The sequence below is a fragment of the Macaca thibetana genome, chromosome 1 (assembly GCF_024542745.1).
Source record: "Macaca thibetana thibetana isolate TM-01 chromosome 1, ASM2454274v1, whole genome shotgun sequence".
NCBI lineage: Eukaryota > Metazoa > Chordata > Mammalia > Primates > Cercopithecidae > Macaca > Macaca thibetana.
In genome coordinates, this window is record NC_065578.1 from 156,581,893 (window position 1) to 156,603,613 (window position 21,721).

Here is a 21,721-nt window from a genome sequence, read left to right on the forward strand (position 1 = left end):
GGAGACCCAAAGAGGAGACCCAGAAAGTAATAGGGGCAGCCGAGCTCCAGGGCGGGGCACGGGCAGGGCTGAGGAGACCAGAAAGGACAGACACTTGAAGCTCCCAAAGAGAAAAGCAAATCGAAACCAGAAAAGATTGCTTCGATACGATTTTTAGGAAATGTTGCTTTATGGTGTGCTATGTAACCTCCTCCCTCCATCTTCCGAGGAAAACCTTTAGGAAACATCTGCACTGCCCATCAGCGCTTTTGGGGGCCAGATGTGCCTCCCCCCTTTCCCTGTGCCCCACCCTGGATGGACAGGTTCCTGCTAAGGGCAAGGCCCTTCCAAGAGGCCTGGTTACATTCAGGTTATACCAGAAATAGTTACTATTGCAGCATCTTCGGAGAGATGTTCAGAGTTTTAAAATATACATTTTAGAACCAATCCAGCATCACCCTTATAAAAACATATCATTCTTGCTTTCTAATAATTCTTTGTCCAGGGAGAGAGAAAGGCATGGGAGAACAGCTGGGAGGCTGGTAACACCCATGGTGAATTAGGCATTTGAACATTGTTGATTGTGTTCCAGAAAAAGCATGTGATGGCTACTCTGGAGACCTGGGGCTGCTCGTGAGTCCCCCATCCAGCACCTGGTTCCCCAGTATAGTTTCTCAGAGCACCTTGAGATTTTTCCGTCAGAGACACAGGATATGTATTTGTTTAAAGTCTCGCTCCCCTACCCTACTGTAAACCCTGGATGTGTAGAAGCCATGTCTGTTATTTTCATCATTAAGTCCTCAGCATTCCTGGGCCTGGCACATGGTAAACATTTGAAACTTATTTGTTAAATGAACTAAAGGATGATATTCTTACTTTTCTGACTTGCAACCTTCATCCCACACATTAAGGCTTAAATCAAACATCACCTCCTCTGGAAAGCCTTCCCTGATTTCTCCCAGCAGAAACAATTGTATTATATATCCAAATGCTTGGTTCATACTTTTATTGCAACATGCATCACAGTATATGCTATTTGTTGGTATTCTGCCTCCCCTGCCAGAATGTAAGCTATCTGAGGACAAGAACTGTGATGTATCTTTTATTACCCCAACTCTCACTCATGCTTGGTACACAGTAGCTACTCAATAAATGCTTGTTCAATGCCAGAAGCAACAAACACATTCCTCTGTCTCCATTCTAAATCCTAGAAATCAAAGTTCAGATACGTTGCAGTTCAAGTGTCTTTACAAAACCCAGAACCAAAAACTGCTTTGGACATCCATTTTCTGGTTCTTTAACACAGGGAGGGAACATTTGCCCAGCCCCTCTGAAGGTTGGGCTGACCTGGCTGGACAATGTGCTTGAAATGCCTCAGCCCCAGCATCTCCACTGTCCCAGGGCTGTGAGGCCTTTAGGGACCGTCAGAAGGCTTTTCTGGAAGCCACCCCACTGCTCATCCATACCCACACCTCTGGCTCAGAGCCCTAAGCCACAATAGGCTCTGTACTGGGGGAGAACTACAGGGGACTTCTGAGTATCTTCAGAGTTCTCTGTGTCACCGCCCCTAGTCCCCTTGGAACAGGGTGTCTGTGAACTCCATCCAGTGCATGTGGAATCTGAGGCCTCATGCCACCTCCTGCTCACCAGAGCTCCTGGGAGAAAAAGTGGAAGCTGGGACACCGGCAGAGGCTGTTCCCACCCTGGCATGGGAGCTTTGTCGCCTACCTGGCTGAAGGTCAGGGTGAGGGTGCTTTCTGGAGAGGGTCTGTCCCGGGATGAACCCTCCTGCTGACTGCAGTCCAACCGGATCAGGCTGCGGCATTCTGGGTGACAGGTGAATTTACAGTCTGGAGGAAAAGAACCAAAGGGAGATTAGGGGACAGGCAGGATTCCTCCCCACTTTCACACAGAGAAATAACCTGGAAGATTGCATTAGTTCCCAGTGGGAAGAGCAGTGCAGGAGAGAAGTGGTGGGGCGGGAGACAGCGTGACAATGCCACCCTGCTCTCCGAGCCCCCAGGAAGGATGCAAGTTAAGTGCTTTACATGTTTGCAAACTGCTTTCACCTGCATTACTTTGTGTGACTCTGCAATCATTATTATTTCCATTTTACAGATAGAAAACTGGGGCCTAGAGACTGAGTGACTTTCTCAAGGTCAGATCTTCTGCCTCCCAGACTGGTGGTCGGGGTTTGTGGCAGGAGTCGTGACAGCCTGGACTTGGTTGCATGCCTGGGGATTAGGGGACTACTTTTGGTTGATAAAGGCTCAGGCACCTTGAAGCGCTTTTCCTTCCTTCTAGCAAGCTCCAAAAATTCAGTACATTTGGTGTCGACTTTTAAAGCCACCACAGAACACGCTGTCTTGGGGAGGAGTGATGGCTCCTTTTCTCCCCTCTTTTGGGGAGCTTTGGAATGACACCTCCGTCTCCCCAGCTGCCCCTTCCCTTACTCACCCAAAGATAAGCACCTGGGCCATGTTTCTTGCATGGGTTTTGCCACTAATGTCTGCAGGGGAGCACCCTGACAAATGTGGGGACACACAGAGATCCAAGAACTGCACGACCTTCCTACCCATGGCCCGACCACCTTTCTGCAACAGCGTCTGGAAGCTCCACTGCTCATCTCTCTTGTGCTCGAAAGTGAAGCCCACCAATATCCTCTCCTTCAGATCCCACGGTTCGCTAGGCCTCCCTCCTCCTCTCACTTGGAGACAGAAATGAATGAAGTCAGCTCCCTGGCGCATGCACCCATCCACCTGCAGGCACCCACATGCATTTCTGGGCCCTCCGTGGGAGACCTCTTGCTCAGCACAAAAACAGCCTCCCCTTTAGTAATGTGAAGGGTACAAAGGGAAGTGCAGGCCAAACTTCTGCCCGCAGTGCCCAGAAACACCAGGGCTTTGATAAGGGAGCACTGAGGCCACAGCCCTCAATGGACAGCATTGTTCCCGGCACTGGCCCTGGGACACACCTATATGGCTCGGGCAGAGCTCTGAGCGATGAAGAATGCTCTGGGGATGCCAAAAAGTGGCAACAAGGAAAAGGAGGAAGGATTGAAAGCTCACCGAACTCCACGGTGATGAGAGCTGCCATAAAGCACAAATGGGAAGGCACCTGGGAGAGGAGGAGTTTCTCTCGCCTCCTCTTTTAGCTCTCGTCCTATTGGCAGAGGTAGTCTGTGTCCCTCTGTGCATCTGAATCTCTCTCTCTCTCACACACACACACACATACACACATACACCCTGAAAACATCACCATGCTGAGCTGGACAACGCTAAGGAGCAGAAGACTCTGGGAAGTGTTCTGGGATTTTATAAGAAGCTTGTTTGAGCACCAAAGACTTTGTTCCATCGGACCATGTAATCACAGGCTGCAGCAAAACCTGAAGCACATCTTCATATTTCCTGGTCCTGGAAATGCCAAGCTCAGGGCTTTTAGGCCAGCAGAGATGAAGTCAGAGCCCCCATGCCTTTCTCCAAACCCAAAAGCAACAGCCTGCAGGCCTGACGTGTTCAGGGATTGGGGAGACCCATAAGATTCCAAAGACAGGGCCACTTTCCACTAGAGCCCGGTGGTTAATTCTCCACAGACTGCAGTTCCCTTAAGGCAGCCCATCACGGGCTGCTGCCAAACCAAACCAAACCAAACCCTATCCTTGGTATTCCACCGTCCTCCACAATCTTCAGCTGGCGCTCAATTTATGTTTTGTTTTTTTTGTTTTTTCTTTTTGAGACAGGGTTTCACTCTGCCACCCAGGCTGAAGTGCAGTGGCGCTATCATGGCTCACTGCAACCTCCACCTCCTGGGCTCAAGCAATCCTCCCACCTCAGTCTCCTGAGTAGCTGGGACTGCAGGCGCCCACCACCACACCTGGCTAATTAAAAAGGGTTTCACCATTTTGCCCAGGCTAGTCTCGAGCTCCTGGGCTCAAGTGATTTCCCCACCTCTGCCTCCCAAAGTGCTGGGATTACAGGTGTGAGCCACTGCACCTGGGTAGGTGCTCAGTTTGGATGAGGAAGGAGGGAGGGAAAAGTGAAACTCTGGGTGGAGCACAGCTTCCAGGAAGGAAGGGGTCAGCCCTCCCTGGACAGCTAGTGCCATCTCCTCTGGCAGCAGCATCAATGTCTGGAGCATGGGGACTTCCTCATGCTCTGTGCCAGCCACAGGGTGAGGATGAATTAGACAAGAAACCTGGGAAACCCAGGCTCACTGGGCAGATGGGATGCACATGTGAAAAGATATCTAACAACAGAGACAGCCCAAAGCAGGGGCCTGGCTGTGGCACAGACTTAGGAAGCTTGCTCAACCAGAGACAGTTGCCAGCCAGAGCAGGTAGGGAGGGCTTCAGGGTGCAGGCAGCTCTGGGGAGCTTCCAGAGGAGATCAGACTCCAGGTAACCCCTATGACCTAATCACAGGGGCCAAGAGGAGGCATGGGATTCTGTCATCACTAAAGAGAACAAGGATCTCGCCAACAAGACGCAGCAACAGATTAGGGAGCAACATTTGTAGGTTCTAGCTGTAGTTTCTCTGGGAGAAGAGGCATTTCTTGATATTGACATTGCCATCTGTAAAGTCAAATGATCCTTTCCCCTTTCTAACCTTTCCTTCCAACGAGAGCCCCTATCCCTATTCCTAGGGGATGCTTTGAGGAAAGCAAATGTGCTTCCAGGATTTGGAAGAGGGGCCTATGAAAACATATAGAAGGGGACAACTGTAAAGGGAAACGAAGGAGACAAACCACAATAGGAGCCCCTCTCCCCAGGAGGGAGCCACAACCAGGAGCTGGGATGGAGGGCCCAGGACCTCAGCACCCAGGACCACTGGAACCAAGTATGATGAACCAGGTGACTTAAACAGAAAATTACTGTCTCGCAGTTCTGGAGGCTAGATGAAAATCAAGTGTTGGCGGGACCAGGCCTGCTCTGAAATATGCTGGAGAGTCCTGTGTTGCCTCTTTCTGGCTTCTAATGATTTGCTGGATTCCTCGGTGTGCAGTTGCATGACTCCAGCCTCTGCGTCCATCGTCACGTGGCATTCTCCCTGTGCTTCTGTCTTCTTGTAAGAATACCAGTCATATGGAATTAGGAGGCCACCCTACTCCAGTGTGACCTCATCTTAATGACACCTGCAACTACCATATTTCCAAATAAGATTGCATTCTGAGCTACTGGGGGTTAGAACTTTTTTTTTCTTTTTTGAGACAGGGTCTCACTCTCTCACCCAGGTTGGAGTACAGTGGCATGACCATAGCTCACTGTAACCTCAAACTCCTAGGCTCAAGCCATCCTCCTACCTCAGTGTCCTGAGTAGCTAAGACTACAGGTGCGCACTACCATGCCCAGCTGATTTTTTTGTTGCTGTTGAAACACAGTCTCTCTATGTTGCCCACGCTGGTATCAAACTCCTGGCTTCAAGTGATCCTCCCACTTCAGCCTCCCAAAGTGCTGGGATTACAGGCGTGATTCACCATGCCCAGCCTGGGCTTTAGGACTTAAGTATATCATTTTTGGGGAAAGCCCAGTTCAGTCCACAACATGGACCCTCCCTGGGCCATATTAGGAGCACAGAGCCCTTAGGCCCAAACAGATGGCGGTTTCTACTGGAAACCTTCTCCAGAGATCACAGTGGGCTGGCAGGACAGGACGCGGAGGCTAGGGAGTGGTAAACTGAGGCCAAGGTGGCCTGCCTACCTCCACCAGGCGTGCTCCTGAGCTTCACAGTCCCTGAAGGTGGTTACTGCCAAGGTCACCTCAAACATGGCCCACAGGCCATCGTGGCCTGTGCTTGGAGATGGCATTACTTCTTTCCCTTTAGCCCTGAGGAGGCAAAGTGGAACTACGTAGGAGTTCCACAGCTAGGAGACTTTTTCCAAAATTCAGAAGCTACAAACCTCCCCTTAATCCCCAGGGCTGCCAATGTTAGTTTTTGCCCCACCCCAGTTGCCAAATGCACACACACACAGAGGCACACACATGCACCCTCTGCCGTGTGGCTGCATAGCCCAAGTGGCTGTTTTCTGAACCAGAAAACGGGTATGTTGATAAGAACTTATTCTGTTGATAAGAAACCCTTAAGGCCCTTTCACCCCAGAGTTGCATGCAAGATACAGAAACAACACAGAACTCTCCACTTAACTCTCCCTGCCTCCAGCCCAGGTCAAGGCGTGGGTGAGGGCGAGGCAGGCACCGAGGTGACTGAGCCCGGATGACAGCAGAGCTACCAGCCTCCCCTGTGGTCAATCCCAGGTCAGTGAACAGCAGCTTCTCACTCTGCATGGACAAAGCAACTTCTGATGCCTGAGGGAAAGCAGGACAACTTCTGAATCCAGGAACCTATGTCCATTCTCTGAACACTGCTAGGCCTTTTTGAAGAAAGCCAATCTTACAGCAAACCTTAACACCCCCTTCCCCACTCTCCCTGAGGACCAGCGGCCTATGCTATGATGTCATGGAAACAGATGGACTTTGAAGAAGGCGTGGCCTCCAGGCCCCGCTCAATTAGCTCTGTGACCCTGGGTAAGTTATGAACTTCTCTGAGCATTAATTTTCTCTACCTTAAAATAGGAATCATAGTAGCCAGTTCCTAGGGCTACCATGAGGATTAAATGGGGTTCCTGATGTCAAGAACTACATAGAAGCCCTGGAAGGTGGAGGCTCCCAGTTAAGAGTTAATGATCCATCCCCTACCCTCTCCTTCCACTGCTCTGCTATGTGGATTCCTGAGTCTCACCAGCCTTAACCCTATAGGTATTTCCAAAACAAGCACACAAATCACTTTTAGTTTTAAGATAATTTTGTTCTTAGGCACTACAGGGAAATCTGAAAAAAAATATGCATTGGAAAATTACAATTTACCAAAGTTTTAAAAAGACAGGTATAAAGCTTGTCCTGATCCTCTTGAACAAGTCAGTGGGGACTGTCGTCATCTCATGGTGCCTATCTTCACTCCCTTTTCAAGGGGATTCTCCTTTAAGAATCCCCCATTTTTCCACTGGGTGGAGCCTCTGGGCTGGACTAGCTATGGCAGCTCTAAGACCACCCAGAGAGGGTCTCCAGTGCCCTCTGAGCACAGACCATCCCAAGCGGCTTTATTGATACCATCAATAAAGTAGTACCTTCTCATTTCCCCACATCCCCTTTAATACTGGAAGTTATTAACTTTGGTTAACAATTTTCTTTTCTGACACTAGAGTGAGATTTTAGAAGTTCAAATGTTGGAGGAGGGGTGAGTAGAAAAGCAGGGAGGAGGGATGTTCCGGGGGGCTGGCAGAGCCTTTCTGCCACATGGGGCAGGGTTACCCCTTGCAGACTCCAAGCAAGTACACCCAGCCACTCCCCACTGCAGGGAGCTGAGCCCTGGGGCCTCCAGCCCCCCACACCCTCACCCTGCAGCCTCTACCCTGCCAGCTTCCCCAGCTAGGATACCCCCTCTCAACCTGGCCCCAAGATGTCCCTTCAGACTCAGACTCTCATACAATAGACACAGTCGTTCCCTCTGCAGCCTCACCGCCTGCTCCAGATCTCCTCGGCCACAATTCCTGAATGCGACCCTCTCTGCAGCCCTTTGCTCTGGGCCCTGCTCGAGTTTGGGAAGCCCATTCACTGGCAAGCATTCAGAAAGGGACTACTATGAATTGGTTGAGTGACTAAAGGAAGGAATGGTTCTCTGCCTTTTGCTGAAGTGGAGAGACCAGAGTGCGAGTGCTGATCCAACCCCAGGCCGGGGTCCTGACTCTCTACTAGCCTTGGTTTCCTCATCTGTTGAGTGGAGATGATAGCAGTACAGTTGTTGAGAATTAAATGAGAAAGTTATGTAAATAACACCACAACGTTTGCTACATACTACGAGTTCAATAATATTAGCTCTTCTTTTTACCTCCCTAACATCCAAGTCCATCTGGCCAGTGGCCGCAGCATCAGACATCCTCATCCCGAAAGCCCGTCTGTGCACACCCCATCAGTGCCCACTGACCTTCCTCCAGACCTTCACCTGTAGGTGCATCACGGTCCTAAGGAAAAGGTCTTGATCATCCTCAGAATGTCCATGGCTCCCCTCTGAGCAAGGGAGGCCCCAGGGCTCAACTCCCTGCAGTGGGGAGTGGCTGGGTGTACTTGCTTGGAGTCTGCAAGGGGTAACCCTGCCCCACGTGGCAGAAAGGCTCTGCCGGCCCCCTGGAACATCCCTCCTCCCTGCTTTTCTATTCACCCCTCCTCCAACATTTGAACTTCTAAAATCTCACTCTAGTGTCAGAAAAGAAAATTGTTAACCAAAGTTAATAACTTCCAGTATTAAAGGGGATGTGGGGAAATGAGAAGGTACTAATGAGAAGGTGGTATCAACTTCCTGCAGGAATTCATTCTGAGTGTGTATTTACTCATATCTAAATATATCATCACGAAAATGTTCATCACGCAGTTATTTATGACAACAAAATGCTAGAAATACCCCCACATCCATCTACAAAAGACTAGTTATAATTATATTTTGAAATGGAATACTGTGTAGCCATTACATAAGATGATGCATATTAATATTGGTCAACATGAAAATATGTCCACAACATCAATCTAAAAAAGGAAAAAGGTTGCATTTTATGATTTCAGTGATATAAAATCTATACATACTTACACATTATGCAGAGAGATGTCTGGAAGGCAGGTCACGTGTTTGCTTTGAGTGATGGGATTTCAAGTGCTTTTCCTACCTTTATAGTTTCTAAATTGTTTAAATTTTTATAATGAAAATATATTCTTTCCTAATGGAAAAATGCCACAAAAAGGGAACAAAGAAAAATCATGTACCCATACTGTGATGACCTCAGGTACCATTACTCAGAACCCACCATACACCAGGTATTCTACATGCATTATTTCATGTAATCCATACTATGACTGGGCAATTTGTGTTTCTACCCCAATTTTTAATTTGTATTTTATTGTATTGATTTTTTTGAGGCAAGGTCTCACTGTGCCACCCAGGCTGAAGTGCAGTGACGTGAACACGGCTCGCTGCAGCCTTGACCTCCCAGGCTCAAGTGATCCTCCCACTGAGTAGCTGGGATCATAGGCACACACCACCACACCTGGCTAATTTTTTTTGAAGGAAAATTTATATTATTTTAATTATTTTTATGTACGGAAAACTCAACAGTGTACATTTAACCCAATTTAGTGGCAAGTTCTTTAGCCTTTGCCTTTTTGAACTTAGCGATGTGAGCCACAGACTTGGGACCCAGGACATTGCCGCCCCAGTGACGGCGGATCTCATCGCATCTGTCATTGTAAATGGTCCTGATAGCTTCCACCAGCTTGGCCAAAGCGCATTCGTCTTCCGAGTTCACCTGTGTGAAGGCGACAGTTGTGCAGGTCTTCCTGTGGACTAGACGGCCCAGTCTTGCCTTCCCTTTGATAATGCAGTAAGGGACCCCCATTTTACGACACAGGGCAGGCAAGAAGACAACCAGCTCGATGGGATCCACGTCGTGTGCAATCACCACCAGCTGAGCTTTCTTGTTCTTCACCAAGGTGGTGACGGTGTTAACTCCTGCTTGAAGGACAGGTGGTCTCTTAGTGGGGACGTCCCCTTTGCCAGCAGCTTTCTTCTCGGCCAGGGCCAACGGCTTCTGCTTCTTCTCTCGCTTTTGTTTCTGGTCTGTACTTGCGGGCCAGCTTAAGCAGCTGAGTAGCTGTTTGGCATTAACCAGCTGAACTGGTTAATGGCAGGAGTCACTTTCAGCCCCTTATAGAGGATGGCTCTCTGCTGCTGCCACCTGATAGAGCGGAGCCATTTCACACAGCAGGTGAGGTTTCTTTTGGGCTGGGTGTCCTGTCCAATGCCAAAATTCTTAGGCCTTTCTCAAACAGGGGATTCACCACTTTCTTGGCCTCCTGCTTCTTCATGACAGCAGGGGCCGGAGCCACCTGCTTCCCCTTGGCCTTCTTTCCTTTCAGCATCTTGGGTGGCGGGAGGAGAGAGCTATTTTTTTAATTTTTTGCAGAGACGAGGTTTCATGTTGCCCAGGCTGGTCTCAAACTCCTGGCCTCAAGTGATCTGCCTGCCTCGGCCTCCCAAAGTGCTGGGATTGCAGGTGTGAGCCACTGTGCCTAGCCACTGCTAATTTTTTAAAAATAGACTTTTTTGGAATAATGTTGGTTCACAGTAAAATTGAGCAGGAAATACAGAGAGTTCTTTATATCCTCTGCCCCTACATATGCTGCATAGCTTCCCCTATTATCAGCGTCCCCCACCAGAGTGGTACATTTGTCACAACTGATGAACTTATACCGACACGTCATTATCTCCAGAGTCCATAGTTTACATTAGGGTTCACTCTTGGTGCTGTACAGTCTATGGCTGTGGACACATGTGTAATGACATACACCCACCATTATAGCCCCAGGCAGAGTAGTTTTGCTGCCCTAAAAACCCGCTGTGCTCCGCCTATTTATCCCTTCTTCCTTTCTAACCCTGGCAACCCCTGATCTTTTAACTGTTTCCGTAGATTTATCTTTTCCAGAATATCATATAGTCGGAATCATAAGATAGGTAGCCAATTTTCAGATCGGCTTTTTCACTTAGTACTATGCATTCACTTAGTATTATTTCCCTGTCTTTTTTTTTTTAATTAAAAAAATTGTGGGTACATAGAAGTTGTATATATATTTATGGGGTTCCTTGTCTTTTCATGGCTTGACAACTCATTTCTTCTTTTTTTTTTTTTTTATTTTTTTTTTTTTTGAGACGGAGTCTCGCTCTGCCGCCCAGGCTGGAGTGCAGTGGCCAGATCTCGGCTCACTGCAAGCTCCACATCCCGGGTTCACGCCATTCTCCTGCCTCAGCCTCCCGAGTATCTGGGACTACAGGCGCCCGCCACCTCGCCCGGCTAGTTTTTTGTATTTTTTAGTAGAGACGGGGTTTCACAGTGTCAGCCAGGATGGTCTCGATCTCCTGACCTCATGATCCGCCCGTCTCGGCCTCCCAAAGTGCTGGGATTACAGGCTTGAGCCACCGCGCCCGGCCAACAACTCATTTCTTCTTATTGGTGAATAATATTCCATTATTTGGATGACCATAGTTTATTCATCTCTTCACTTACCAAAGGACATCTTGGTGGCTTCCAAATTTTGGCAACTCTGAATAAAGTTGCTATAAACAACTTTATTCAGGTTTTTTTGTGGACATAAGTTTTTAACTCATTGGGTCTACTCCTATTTTAGAGATGGGGAAATTGAGACTCGAAGAGTTAAATGACCTTTGGCAGCCTCGTAGCTGGCGAGTGGCAGGGTGGACAGTGAAGATGCATCACGCCTGGCTGCTCTTCAACAGCCCGCTCCTCAGAATCATCCCCTCCACTTACTCCTGGTCCCTACTCTGCACTGCGTGAGGCCAGGGATGGGCTTCATCAGGGATGGGAGTCAGGGTGGTCCAAGGCCAGCAGGAGCCTGGGTTGAAGGAATTTGGGAAAGGAGTGCTTTTTGCTCTGTCCTAGCAGGGAGCAGGGAGAGTGCCCCACCTGAGGTCTCTGTCCTGTCTCTGGAGGGCCTGAGATGTGCCACTTCACAGCTGTCCTCCAAGCTCAACCAAGTCACTCAGCCTTGGAGGCTGCCAGCATCCTGGGAGTTTCTGAAGCCACCCATACTGTCTGCCTGCTCTGAACTGGTCCTGCATCCATGACCCCTTTGTCTCTGGAACACCATATCTGGGAGACTTGGAACCACCCAGGCAGCAGCCAAAGGTTCTTGTCCTGAGGGCTCAGCTCTTCAGCCAAGTTCAGGCTCCACAAGACAGCAGGCTCTCAGCCTTCCCCACTCAAAGAGGCCCAGCCTCTGCAAACCCACTCCCTACAAAGCCAAAATGGACACCACGTTCCCAGCACCAACTGCCTCACAGATTGGTACCAGAGCACACCCACTTACCAGCCATACATCAGAAATCCTTACCCAGATGGTGGGATCCGTTGAAACACACTGTTTAACATATGCGATAGAGGTCTTGGAGAATGGGTGGAAAAGATGGAACACTCAGTCGGGAGCTGGGGCGTGGAATGAATCTGGACTCTGGAGTCACATGAATCAGAGTTTGAGCCTGAGCCCTCCCTCTAATTGGGTATGAGACACCCGGACAATTAACCTCAGTTAACTATGGAATTTAGTTAGCCTCAATTTCCTCAACTGCAAATGGCGCTGGTAATATCTTTCTTGCTAGCAAATTTGTTGCCAAAATTAGAGAGTATATATGCAAAGCATCCAATGGCACCTGGCATATGGTAGGTGCTCAGTAAATGGCAGCTGTCATTTTCAATGCTGTGAGATGCCTGAGTCCACCCAGCTTCCTGTGGACTCAGCATGTGATGCCAGCCAAAAACCCTCTCAATTTTCAGGTCCTCTTCTAACGTATTAGGGTAAGAAGAATTGTGCAACTTTCCTGCTCCTCTGAGTTCCTCCCACCTGGTCCCACTTCCCTCCAACTTCTGCCTTTAATGGGTCCAGAGGAGTAAAGCAGGGGGCTGTTGGTGAGTGGGAAGGCAGACAGACTGTGATAGTCAAGCCTGGAGGTCTGCAGCCATTGCCAAAACCAACACGATCTATAAGTTTTTCAAACTCCTGGCTAAACTCCTAGTGAGGCTGGCAGCAACGGAATGGAAACTCCTCACTCCAAGGGTCAGGCAGCCAGCTCAGGACATCTGTATCCTTATGTTTCCAGGAAGGAGGCGAACCCCAGCCCTCTTGAGACCACTTACTGTAGTTCCTTGATTTAGAGGACAGACCACCTTGGGGGCATTCAGCATCCCGCAGCCCAACCCAGAGGGCCTGGAGGCACACAACTGCTCCCTCCCTCCACACTCCAACACACACACACACACACACACACACACACACAGTGCCAGAAAACAAGCCAGGAAGCAAACAGGAAAGCTCAATGTAATGGTAAGATGAGTGACCTGGAACTCTAAGGTCAGAGATGGCCAGCCCCTCACGTGCACAGGCAAGATGGGCAGCTGACACCCAGGGGCTGTCGTCTCTGTGGGAAGAGCCAAGAGGGGATGTGCCTAAGCATGCTCCAGTTTGGCTCAGATGCTGAGTTCCCATGTAAAACAGTGGGTTGGGGTGGAGGGCTTTATGGAAGGAGGCTCCTCCAAGGCCGGCGAGGAGGGAAAGTGCTGGAAACATGGGGTGAAGCTGGGAGCCTCTGCTGAACCGAGGCACAGGCAAGAGAGCCAAAGACCATCCCAAGATCCTGGTCTTTACTCTCTTCCAAAATGACTCTATCAGTTTTCTGTGTGGCAGGGCTGGGTGGGGTTGACATACACTTTTGAGCGGCCATTTTGTACTAAAGGGAAAGGCATAAGATCTGCTCAGTTGTTGCTCAGAGACCAAAGCAGATATTAAAATTCTCTCTGGGGCCCTCAAGGTAGCTCACGCTGGTAATCCCAGCACTGTGGGAGGCTGAGGCAGGAGGATTGCTTGAGGTCAGGAATTTGGGACCAGCCTGGGCAACAAAACAAAACAATTAAAACAATTGTTTTTTTCTTAAACAAAACAAAACAAAACAAAACAGCTCTACAAAACAATTAAAACCTTAGTCTGGGTGGCGGGTGGTGTGTGCCTGTAGACCCAGCTACTCAGGTGGGTGAGGTGAGAGGACGGCTCGAGCCCTGGAGTTCAAGCTTGTAATGAGCTACGATTGGTCCATTGTACTCCCGCCAGGGAGTACAGAGTAAGACCCTGTCTCTAAAAAAAAAAAAAAAAAAAAAAAAAAAAAAAAAAAAATTCTTTCTGGAACCTGGGTCCCAACGTATCAGTGATTTATTCTCCAAGCCACATTCCCAGGTAGGCTGGATGTGTCCCCTGTGCCCTCCTCCCAAACACACCCCGCCTGCCTGGCAGAACTTGGGCACCCCGGCTGGCCCGTAGGGGCACCATCCTGTCTCACGTAGGTGGGTGTGGGTGGGTGTGCCTTTCAGGCAGGCACATTAATCATCCATCTCCAACACAACCACACATCCCTAGGCTGAAAACACCAACAAAAGGAAGGTACTGTGGCCAGGCCAGGCTGGGCGTGTTGAGGTGGGGGTGTCTTGGGAGGAGCGGGCAGAGGAAGAGAGGGCAAGACAGTTCACAACAAGTTCACACAAGATGCAGGAAGTAAGAGGAGCGCCTGCCAGGCACCCAGGACAAGGGGGACAGGCCCGACCCCCGGCACCTTCTCCACATGGCCTGTTCCCACCATTTTTTTCTTTGGGGGTGCTGCAGCTTGAAGCATGTCCCCACTTTCTCTCTCTCTCTCTCTCTCTCTCTCTCTCTCTCTCTCTGTGTGTGTGTGTGTGTGTATTATAAATAAATGTAATAGTGTTGAGTCATTTTTAGCAAACTATGCTTCAACTTTAGACTGTATTAACTGACTCCCTGCTAGGACAATGTGAGAGCTCTCCTTCCCATCTCTTCTACCCCTATCCCTTGATGTTTCCTAATATCATATTACAGGTGCCCGCCACCATGCCTGGCTAATTTTTGCATTTTTAGTAGGGTAGGGTTTTACCTTGTTGGCCAGGCTAGTCTTGAACTCCTGACCTCAGGTGGTCTGCCCACCTCAGTCTCCCAAAGTGCTGGGATTACAGGCGTGAGCCACCACACCTGGCATATATTTTTTAATACATCCAATGTTTATAACGTTTCTATTGTTTTAACCATAGCCCACTGTTGTCTAAAATTAGCTTTACTTTTAAATGAATTCAGTCATCTTACAATAGCTAAACCTTTTTAAATTTCTTAAATTTTAATTCATTTTTGGCTTGACTACATTTTAGGGGGTTCTTTGTAATTTTTATATACATTATGTTTCCTGATGATGCTCTATGCCCCTTTAAGAGATGCACCTCTATTTGACCGACCTTCTTATACCATCGCACTGTGGCCTCATGCAGTACAGCTTGTTGATGACAGTGATGGCCGAGAGAAAATGTGGAGGGCGCAGAAAGAGGTGGGAAAGTCTGCAGGCCCTCGGTGCACATCACAGAGCAGCCCTGAGAATCCCCGCTTGGTCAAGAATGGTAAGAGGCAATCTATTTTGGGAGAAAGTGTAAAAGTAAATGGTTTGGGGCAGGGTGCTGGGGCGAGCAAACCAAACGGACCTCATTCCTCACGTGCAAGTGAATGTGAGAGATTTGTCACCTGGACCCTCCGACACCATATCGGGAAACGCTCAATTTGCATTTAGGGTATGGCCATGCAGAGAGAAGTGCAAAGACATAGCATAGTTTCTGAACAGGGCAATTAAATTATGTGTGACCATCAGGACACATGTACTCAGAGATACACAAGGAGAGAAGAGGGAACCTTTTTCTATGGTTCCATCTCCCCTCTTTCCACATCCACCCAGTTCCTAACCAGTTGTTCATTTGTGCACGTGTAGCCTGCATTCACTCACCATGTGCTGACTGAGGGCCTCCCATAGCTCACTGTTACAAAGCACAGGCAGTCACAACCAAGACTGTGTGTGACAGGAAGAAGTGTGTGAAAGGATTCGAGAGAGAGAAAGCGAGCTCAGTAAAGAGATATACTGGCTTGATCATCACCACAAAAGAAATCCTATTGCCAGGCACCTTAAGAAAATAAAAAATAATTTAAAACACTGTAGGCAGTTGGGTTTAAGGGAACTCAGCAAATAGCAACAAGCCCGTGGTATCCAAAGCCAGTGTGGAGCTGTCAGATACCCTCTCGGCCCCAGGCCTGCTCAGGAGGGGCCCCTCCTCTAGGCATGTGTCACTGTGCCCCGGGTGTAAGAGAGACAAAGCAGCAGAGGTCCCCCAGCCCTGGGCTCTGGGCCCTCTCAGCCATCCCTGGGGCCCCTGAGAAGACAGACGGAGGACCCTGAGTAGCTGACAAAGGATTTGGGCTGTAGAGGTGAGGGACACATATGGAAAGAGGAGGGGAGGGTTGCTTTTGTTTGCTTGTGTTTCTGTGTTTAAGGCAGGCAATCATCTCTGAGAAGGGGCAAAGGGCAGCCTAGCTTCTTGTTAGCCTGGAGTATATTTGTGGTAGTATGCCACAGACCCCAAAGATAAGGACAGCCAAATAGGATTGCAAGGAGACCTGGCTGGGCATATGCAAACTGCAGGATGGCAGATGAAGCTGGTACAGAAATACAGATATGAATGCACCGCAGGTATGCCCAGTTCTAGTGCCAGGAGGTCACAGGAGGCCAGGAGCAGGCAGGTTCAGTCCATCATGGGACAGCCAGGCTACTACATCCAACTGGTTTTTCCACACCTGCTTTGATGTCACTTGCAGCCATTCAAAATGCCAATCATCAACTGGGCGAAAGCAGGCTTTTTTGCAGTGAGAAGGAAAGTAAATAGATTATGTCAGAGGCCCTCTCTCCTGGAGACACACAAAGGCTTCTTTACAGCTGCATCGCTGCAGCCAGGACCACCAGAGACTTCTGGAAAGACCCAGGCCTCTTTCCCGCAGACCTCCTAGCAGCCTTTTAAAATGACATATGACTTGCTCCTTGGTGACATGCTTGCTTAGCTCCTAAAGATACCCAGTGGGCTAATCTAGCTCTGCCTGTTAATTATGTGATCCAGTAAACTCAATGATAGGAATTTTTCCAGGGAATGTGTTTATGAGTTTATGTCTCTCCTCTACGTTTGCCTGGGCAACCTTCAAATCCCATCTCTCCCCCTGAGATGCAGGCAGTCCACCCTGGCCCAGGTACAATGGAGGAGCAGACAACCGTGCTGCAGGCTTGCCCCAGTGACCTACGGGGAGCAGTTCTGAAAAGTCTTCCTGGGAGCACTCAGCACCAGCAGCTCCCAGTGCCGGGCTTTCTATGCACCAAGCATGGTTTCAACTGTTTGACATTTAATCCACCCCACACCAGTTGGGATTTTCTGCACTATCTTATACTTGGAAAAATGAGGCTCAGAGAGGCTAATCTGTAGGAGAAAGGCCCTACAGCCAGAAAGTGGTAACTCCAGGATACTGACTCAAGGCAGCCTGGCTCTAAGCCTGTTTTCTTTTCTCTCTCTCTCTCTTTTTTTTTTTTGAGATGGAGTCTTGCTTTGTCACCGGGCTGGAGTGCAGTGGCACGATTTTGGCTCACTGCAACCTCTGCCTCCCAGATTCAAGCAATTCTCCTGCCTCAGCTTCCCAAGTAGCTGGGATTACAGGTGCCCATCTCCTTGCCCAGCTAATTTTTCTGTTTTTAGTAGAGACGGGGTTTTACCATGTTAGCCAGGCTGGTCTTGAACTCCTGACCTCAGATGATCTGCCTGCCTTGGCCTCCCAAAGTGCTGGGATTACAGGCGTGAGCCACTGCACCTGGCCACCAAGCACGTTTTCTTAAATGCCACACTCCAGGCTGCGAGTGAGTTAGGATATTCCAGACGTCCACAGTCTGCAGTCCACCTTTCCCATCATCGTGAGCATCCTGTCTTCTCCCCTCCTCTGTTGTCAATTAAGCCCAAATGCTAACACAAGTTAAGCAAGCCCATTGCAGCCACAGTGCAGTATGTGCCCTGACCTTAATGCTACCACTTCAGCCCTGATTGATTTTACTTAAATCTATAACTCCTTGGGCTGAATAGCAAAGGAGCAAGGAAATGATCTGTTGAATAATTCTTAGAGAGTAAGGGAGGGGGAAAGAGAGGATGAATACCAACATGCTCGTGAGCATTTAAATTGAGGAACTCGGTGTCCAATTCTCTTCTCAGTGAAGGTCACAGTATGTATTAGGCTATCGATGAGGATAAATTATTCAGGCTGGCTAAGGAATATTTGTCTCCAAATGGGGATTAGGTCTAGTTCAATTAAAATTTCCACTTCTCAAGAGGGAAAGCCTTAATCAGAAAAGTCATATTTTTCATAGTCAAGATCCTATTGTTTTTTAAAACTCTGCTTCCAAAAACTTAGCCCAAAGATGGCACTTCATTTTAGTCCCATTCCTACGACTTAGTGTGGTGCCCTGCCTAGATCCCCACTGATTCTTGAAAGTATATGAGAGAAGTATAGAGAAAAATGGGGACAGGGGGCCCAAGAAAAGTGTGTATGCCCCAAAGAGTGCCAACCGTTAAAGAGAAGTGGGTTCCAGACCCGGCCAGATGGCAATGACCTTCAACGGGGGCCTTACTTGTGTGAGCTGTCTCATCTGTGAAACAGAATAATCCCCTTCCCATTCCCACCACACCAGCATCTGGAGGAAATAAATGATAGTGAAGGCAAACAAACGTAAATGCTCTGAGTCTTTAGCAGAGAGTGCTACAGAAATGTAAGATGCTGTGGACAGCATGAGACAGCGGAAGGAATCCAAGGCTGGAAGGCACGTGCCCAGGGTTCCTGGTCCTGGCACTGCCACCAGCAGACTGCCTTTTGTTGGTCCTAGCTTTCTTTCATTGGAAAAGGGGCATGGGATGACCTAAGGTCCTATGATGATTTGGATTGCAGTTGTCTCTGCCTCTTATCTTTCACTCACTGCTATGCCATCCAGTTATCCTTCTTCAAGCAAGGACTGTTCTCGCCCTAGTTAGTGCTCAGGAGAGGAATCAGTGGTCTGGCCACTTCCCGAGGCCAGGGCTCCTGTCCAGCTGTGTTCTGCCCAGTAGCCTCCAGCCCCGTGCAGCCTGCACCTTCACTAACTCTGCAGGTAAGAAGCCTTTGCCTGGGAAACGTCACTGCTCCCCGGTCCTCAGAAGGCTGATTCAGCAGCTCAGCAGGGTCTGAAGGGCTACAGGATAGGCAGAATGGAAAACAGTGGCCATCTGAGATACCCATATTCTGCCAGCTCAGTGATCCTGATTAAGACGACTGCTTGGCCCTAATTCTCAGCCAACAAAAAGTTGTTAAAATCCACTACCAACTCAAGGCCTCCGAAACAGGCAGACCATGTCCTTTGGGTCTGGCTGTTCAGCCCATACCAGGCAAGGTGACAGTACCTAAGCCTTTTCTCTGTGGAATCAGGAGGGCCAAGGAGTAGTGCTGAATTCAGCACTAAATAGCAGACTGCCAGAAAGATCCTCTACTCCTTTTCCATGGGAGAGGCCAGGAGCAGAGGCCTCAGAACCCAAGCTCCCCCGACCAGATTGTCTTGGACCTACCCCGAGCCCTCCGGGCCCCGTTGCGGAACCTCTGCAGGATCTGGTGCTTTTTGGAGACCGAGTGGCTCTTCGGGAGCCTGCAGAAGAGCCGCTGGAGCTGAGCAGTGACCGTCCCAAAGCAGGCAGTGGTGGCCTTCTCCTGGCCCTCAGTCATCTCAGCCCAGGAGATCAATAGCTTTTCTCCGGGCTTGGCGTCAGGGGTGGAGTGCCGGGTGGGGGAGGGCTCCGGGGAGGGCCCTGGGCCTCGCAGGACCCGGACAGTCACCTGGGCCCTCAGGCTCTGGTACACGCACCAACTGACTGACGATCCTTCTCTCTCCGCACTGAGGTCCTTTCCCCTCCACCTCCCCCAATGGAAAACTTTCTATTCCTGGGGCTTTTAGCTTGATAAGATAAAAATGCCCCCACCAAACAGGCTGCAGGGAAGAGCCTGCCCCGAGCCTCACTTCTCAGTCGTGCCTGTGAGTCTGAAAATCAATGTCTCCAAAGTTTCAGACGACAGAAGTGATCGGTTACCTCACACCACGTGCCCAGCCCAGGAGATCGTTAATGGATTTCTTTGGGGATGGTGGATTACTAATGCTTCACCAGCTGTACAGGCTCCTAAGGGACAAACTGGAGCTAATTCACATCCTCCCGTGCTAAGCCCAGGTGGGGGAAGGGCCCATAAGGAGGTGGTGTTGCTTTAAGAGGGTCAGGCCATTCATTTATTTGAGACTAGATACCTGAGCAGAAGAGGATGCGGAGTGGTGAGAAAAGGTCAGTCTCTCACAAAAGGGCAGAAATGTTGTTCTCTTGCCCCAAAACAGTACTCACAGGTGTTCCCTCAGTCTGCCTCCTAGAATCTGCCAAGCCCTAGTAGAAAAGTTCTGGGAGGCCCTGTTGCCCAGTCCAAGACAGAAGACTGGTACCAGACAGGCAGCAGAGCCTTCCAGAAAAGCCACTAGAGAGGGGTGCCCCTCCCAGGCTGCCCAGAGATGACAGGACTCACCTGCCAACCACCAGCGGGGACCAGTTTAACAGGAAGGAGGGACACTTGTTCTTTTTTTTTTTTTTTTTTTGAGGCAGGATCTTGCTCTGTTGCCTAGGTTGGAGTGCAATGGTCCAATCATGGCTCACGGCAGCCTCGACCTCCTGGGCTCAAGTGATTCTCTCACCTCCCAGCATGTAGCTGGGGCTACAGGCGGGCACCACCACATCCAGTTAATTTTTATATTTTTTGTAGAGGTGGAGGTCTCACCATGTTCCCCAGGCTGGTCTTGAACTCCTGGACTCAAGAGATCATCCTGCCTCAGTCTCCCAAAGTGCTGGGATTACAGGTGTGAAGCCACCATGCCCAGCAGGGACACCTCTCCCTTAACCAGAGGAAGTGCACCTCAGAGGAATCACACACTTGCAGAATCTCTTGTGGAAGATGCACTTACACGTCTGTGCTCAGATGCCACCCTTCCTCAGTGGCAGACTGGTTCTTTCTCCCTAATGCTTCCTCAGGGAGAAGGGAGCTGCCCATAGCCTTTGTTGTGGCCCTCTCTAGTTTATCAAGCAACTTCTGTACCAGAAGAAGGGCATAAGCAAGTCCAGGTCCTGAAATGACACTTGGGACCATCAAGCCAGGGGTGGGAGCCAAGTTCCTTGCCCCGCTGTAACTCTAGTCCTTGCACCCAAGATCTCCAAGAAGGCCCAGGAAGTCCTGCCCGGCTGAGCACAGGCAAGGTCTCATTCCCATCCCTGCCCTCAAAGAAGAGAACATGGGGCTCCTGGGGGAACTTTAAAATGTGAGTCACGGCCAGGCGTCGTGGCTGACACCTGTAATCCCAGTGCTTTTGGAGGCCGAGGCAGGTGGATCATGAGGTCAGGAGATTGAGACCATCCTGGCTATCACGGTGAATCCCCATCTCTACTAAAAATTCAAAAAAATCAGCCGGGTGTGGTGGCATGCACCTGTAGCACCAGCTACTCAGGAGGCTGAGGCAGGAGAATCACTTTAACCCAGGAGGCAGAGGTTGCGGTGAGCCAAGATTGCGCCACTGCACTCCAGCCTGAGCGATAGAACAAGACTCCATCTCAAAAAAAAAAAAAAGAAAGAAAGAAAGAAAGAAAAGAAAAAGGCACGTGTAATGTGGGGAAATCCCTTCCGAATGCCCCGTTTGGGCTGCAGAATATGCTGACCTCACTTCTCTTTTCTCCTCATCACTGAGCTGTTCTTTGACAGGTTAAGTCATTGGGAAAGACAACAGGAAAGAACTGGCAGAGTCTGGAGATGGGGCTTTCAGAAGCTCTAGGATCTTCACTCCTGACCTTTGGAAAACTAGATAGATTTTTCTACTGTAATGATGGTCTGGGAGGAGAACTACCTAGAGGCAGGGAAATGCCTGCAATGACCTCTTGCTGTCTCTAACATCTAAGTGATGACTCAAGGACCTCCATGCTGGAGGCAAGTCCGGCCAAAGTCTGGCATAATTTGAAGCAACAACCTTCACCATCTTACTTGCTGGGGTACAATATATTATCACTCTATTTTATATGAAAGTTACCTCTAGATGGCTTTTAAAAAACACTCATCACTAGGATAGACATTCATGGACAATATGCTCAACATTTCTCTCAAAACTCTCATGTTACAACTGGAATCTGTTGTTCCAGT

General features: G+C 49.3%; 1 protein-coding gene across 1 annotated transcript in view; it reads right to left on the bottom strand.

Annotated features, from left to right (window-relative positions):
* RASSF5 (Ras association domain family member 5) overlaps positions 1–21,721 on the bottom strand; it is a 79,371-nt gene that overhangs the window by 49,215 nt on the left and 8,435 nt on the right. The window contains exon 2 of the mRNA XM_050762039.1: positions 1,708–1,829. Within this exon, the coding sequence (XP_050617996.1) occupies positions 1,708–1,829 (122 nt within the window). The remainder of the gene's footprint in view (positions 1–1,707; positions 1,830–21,721) is intronic.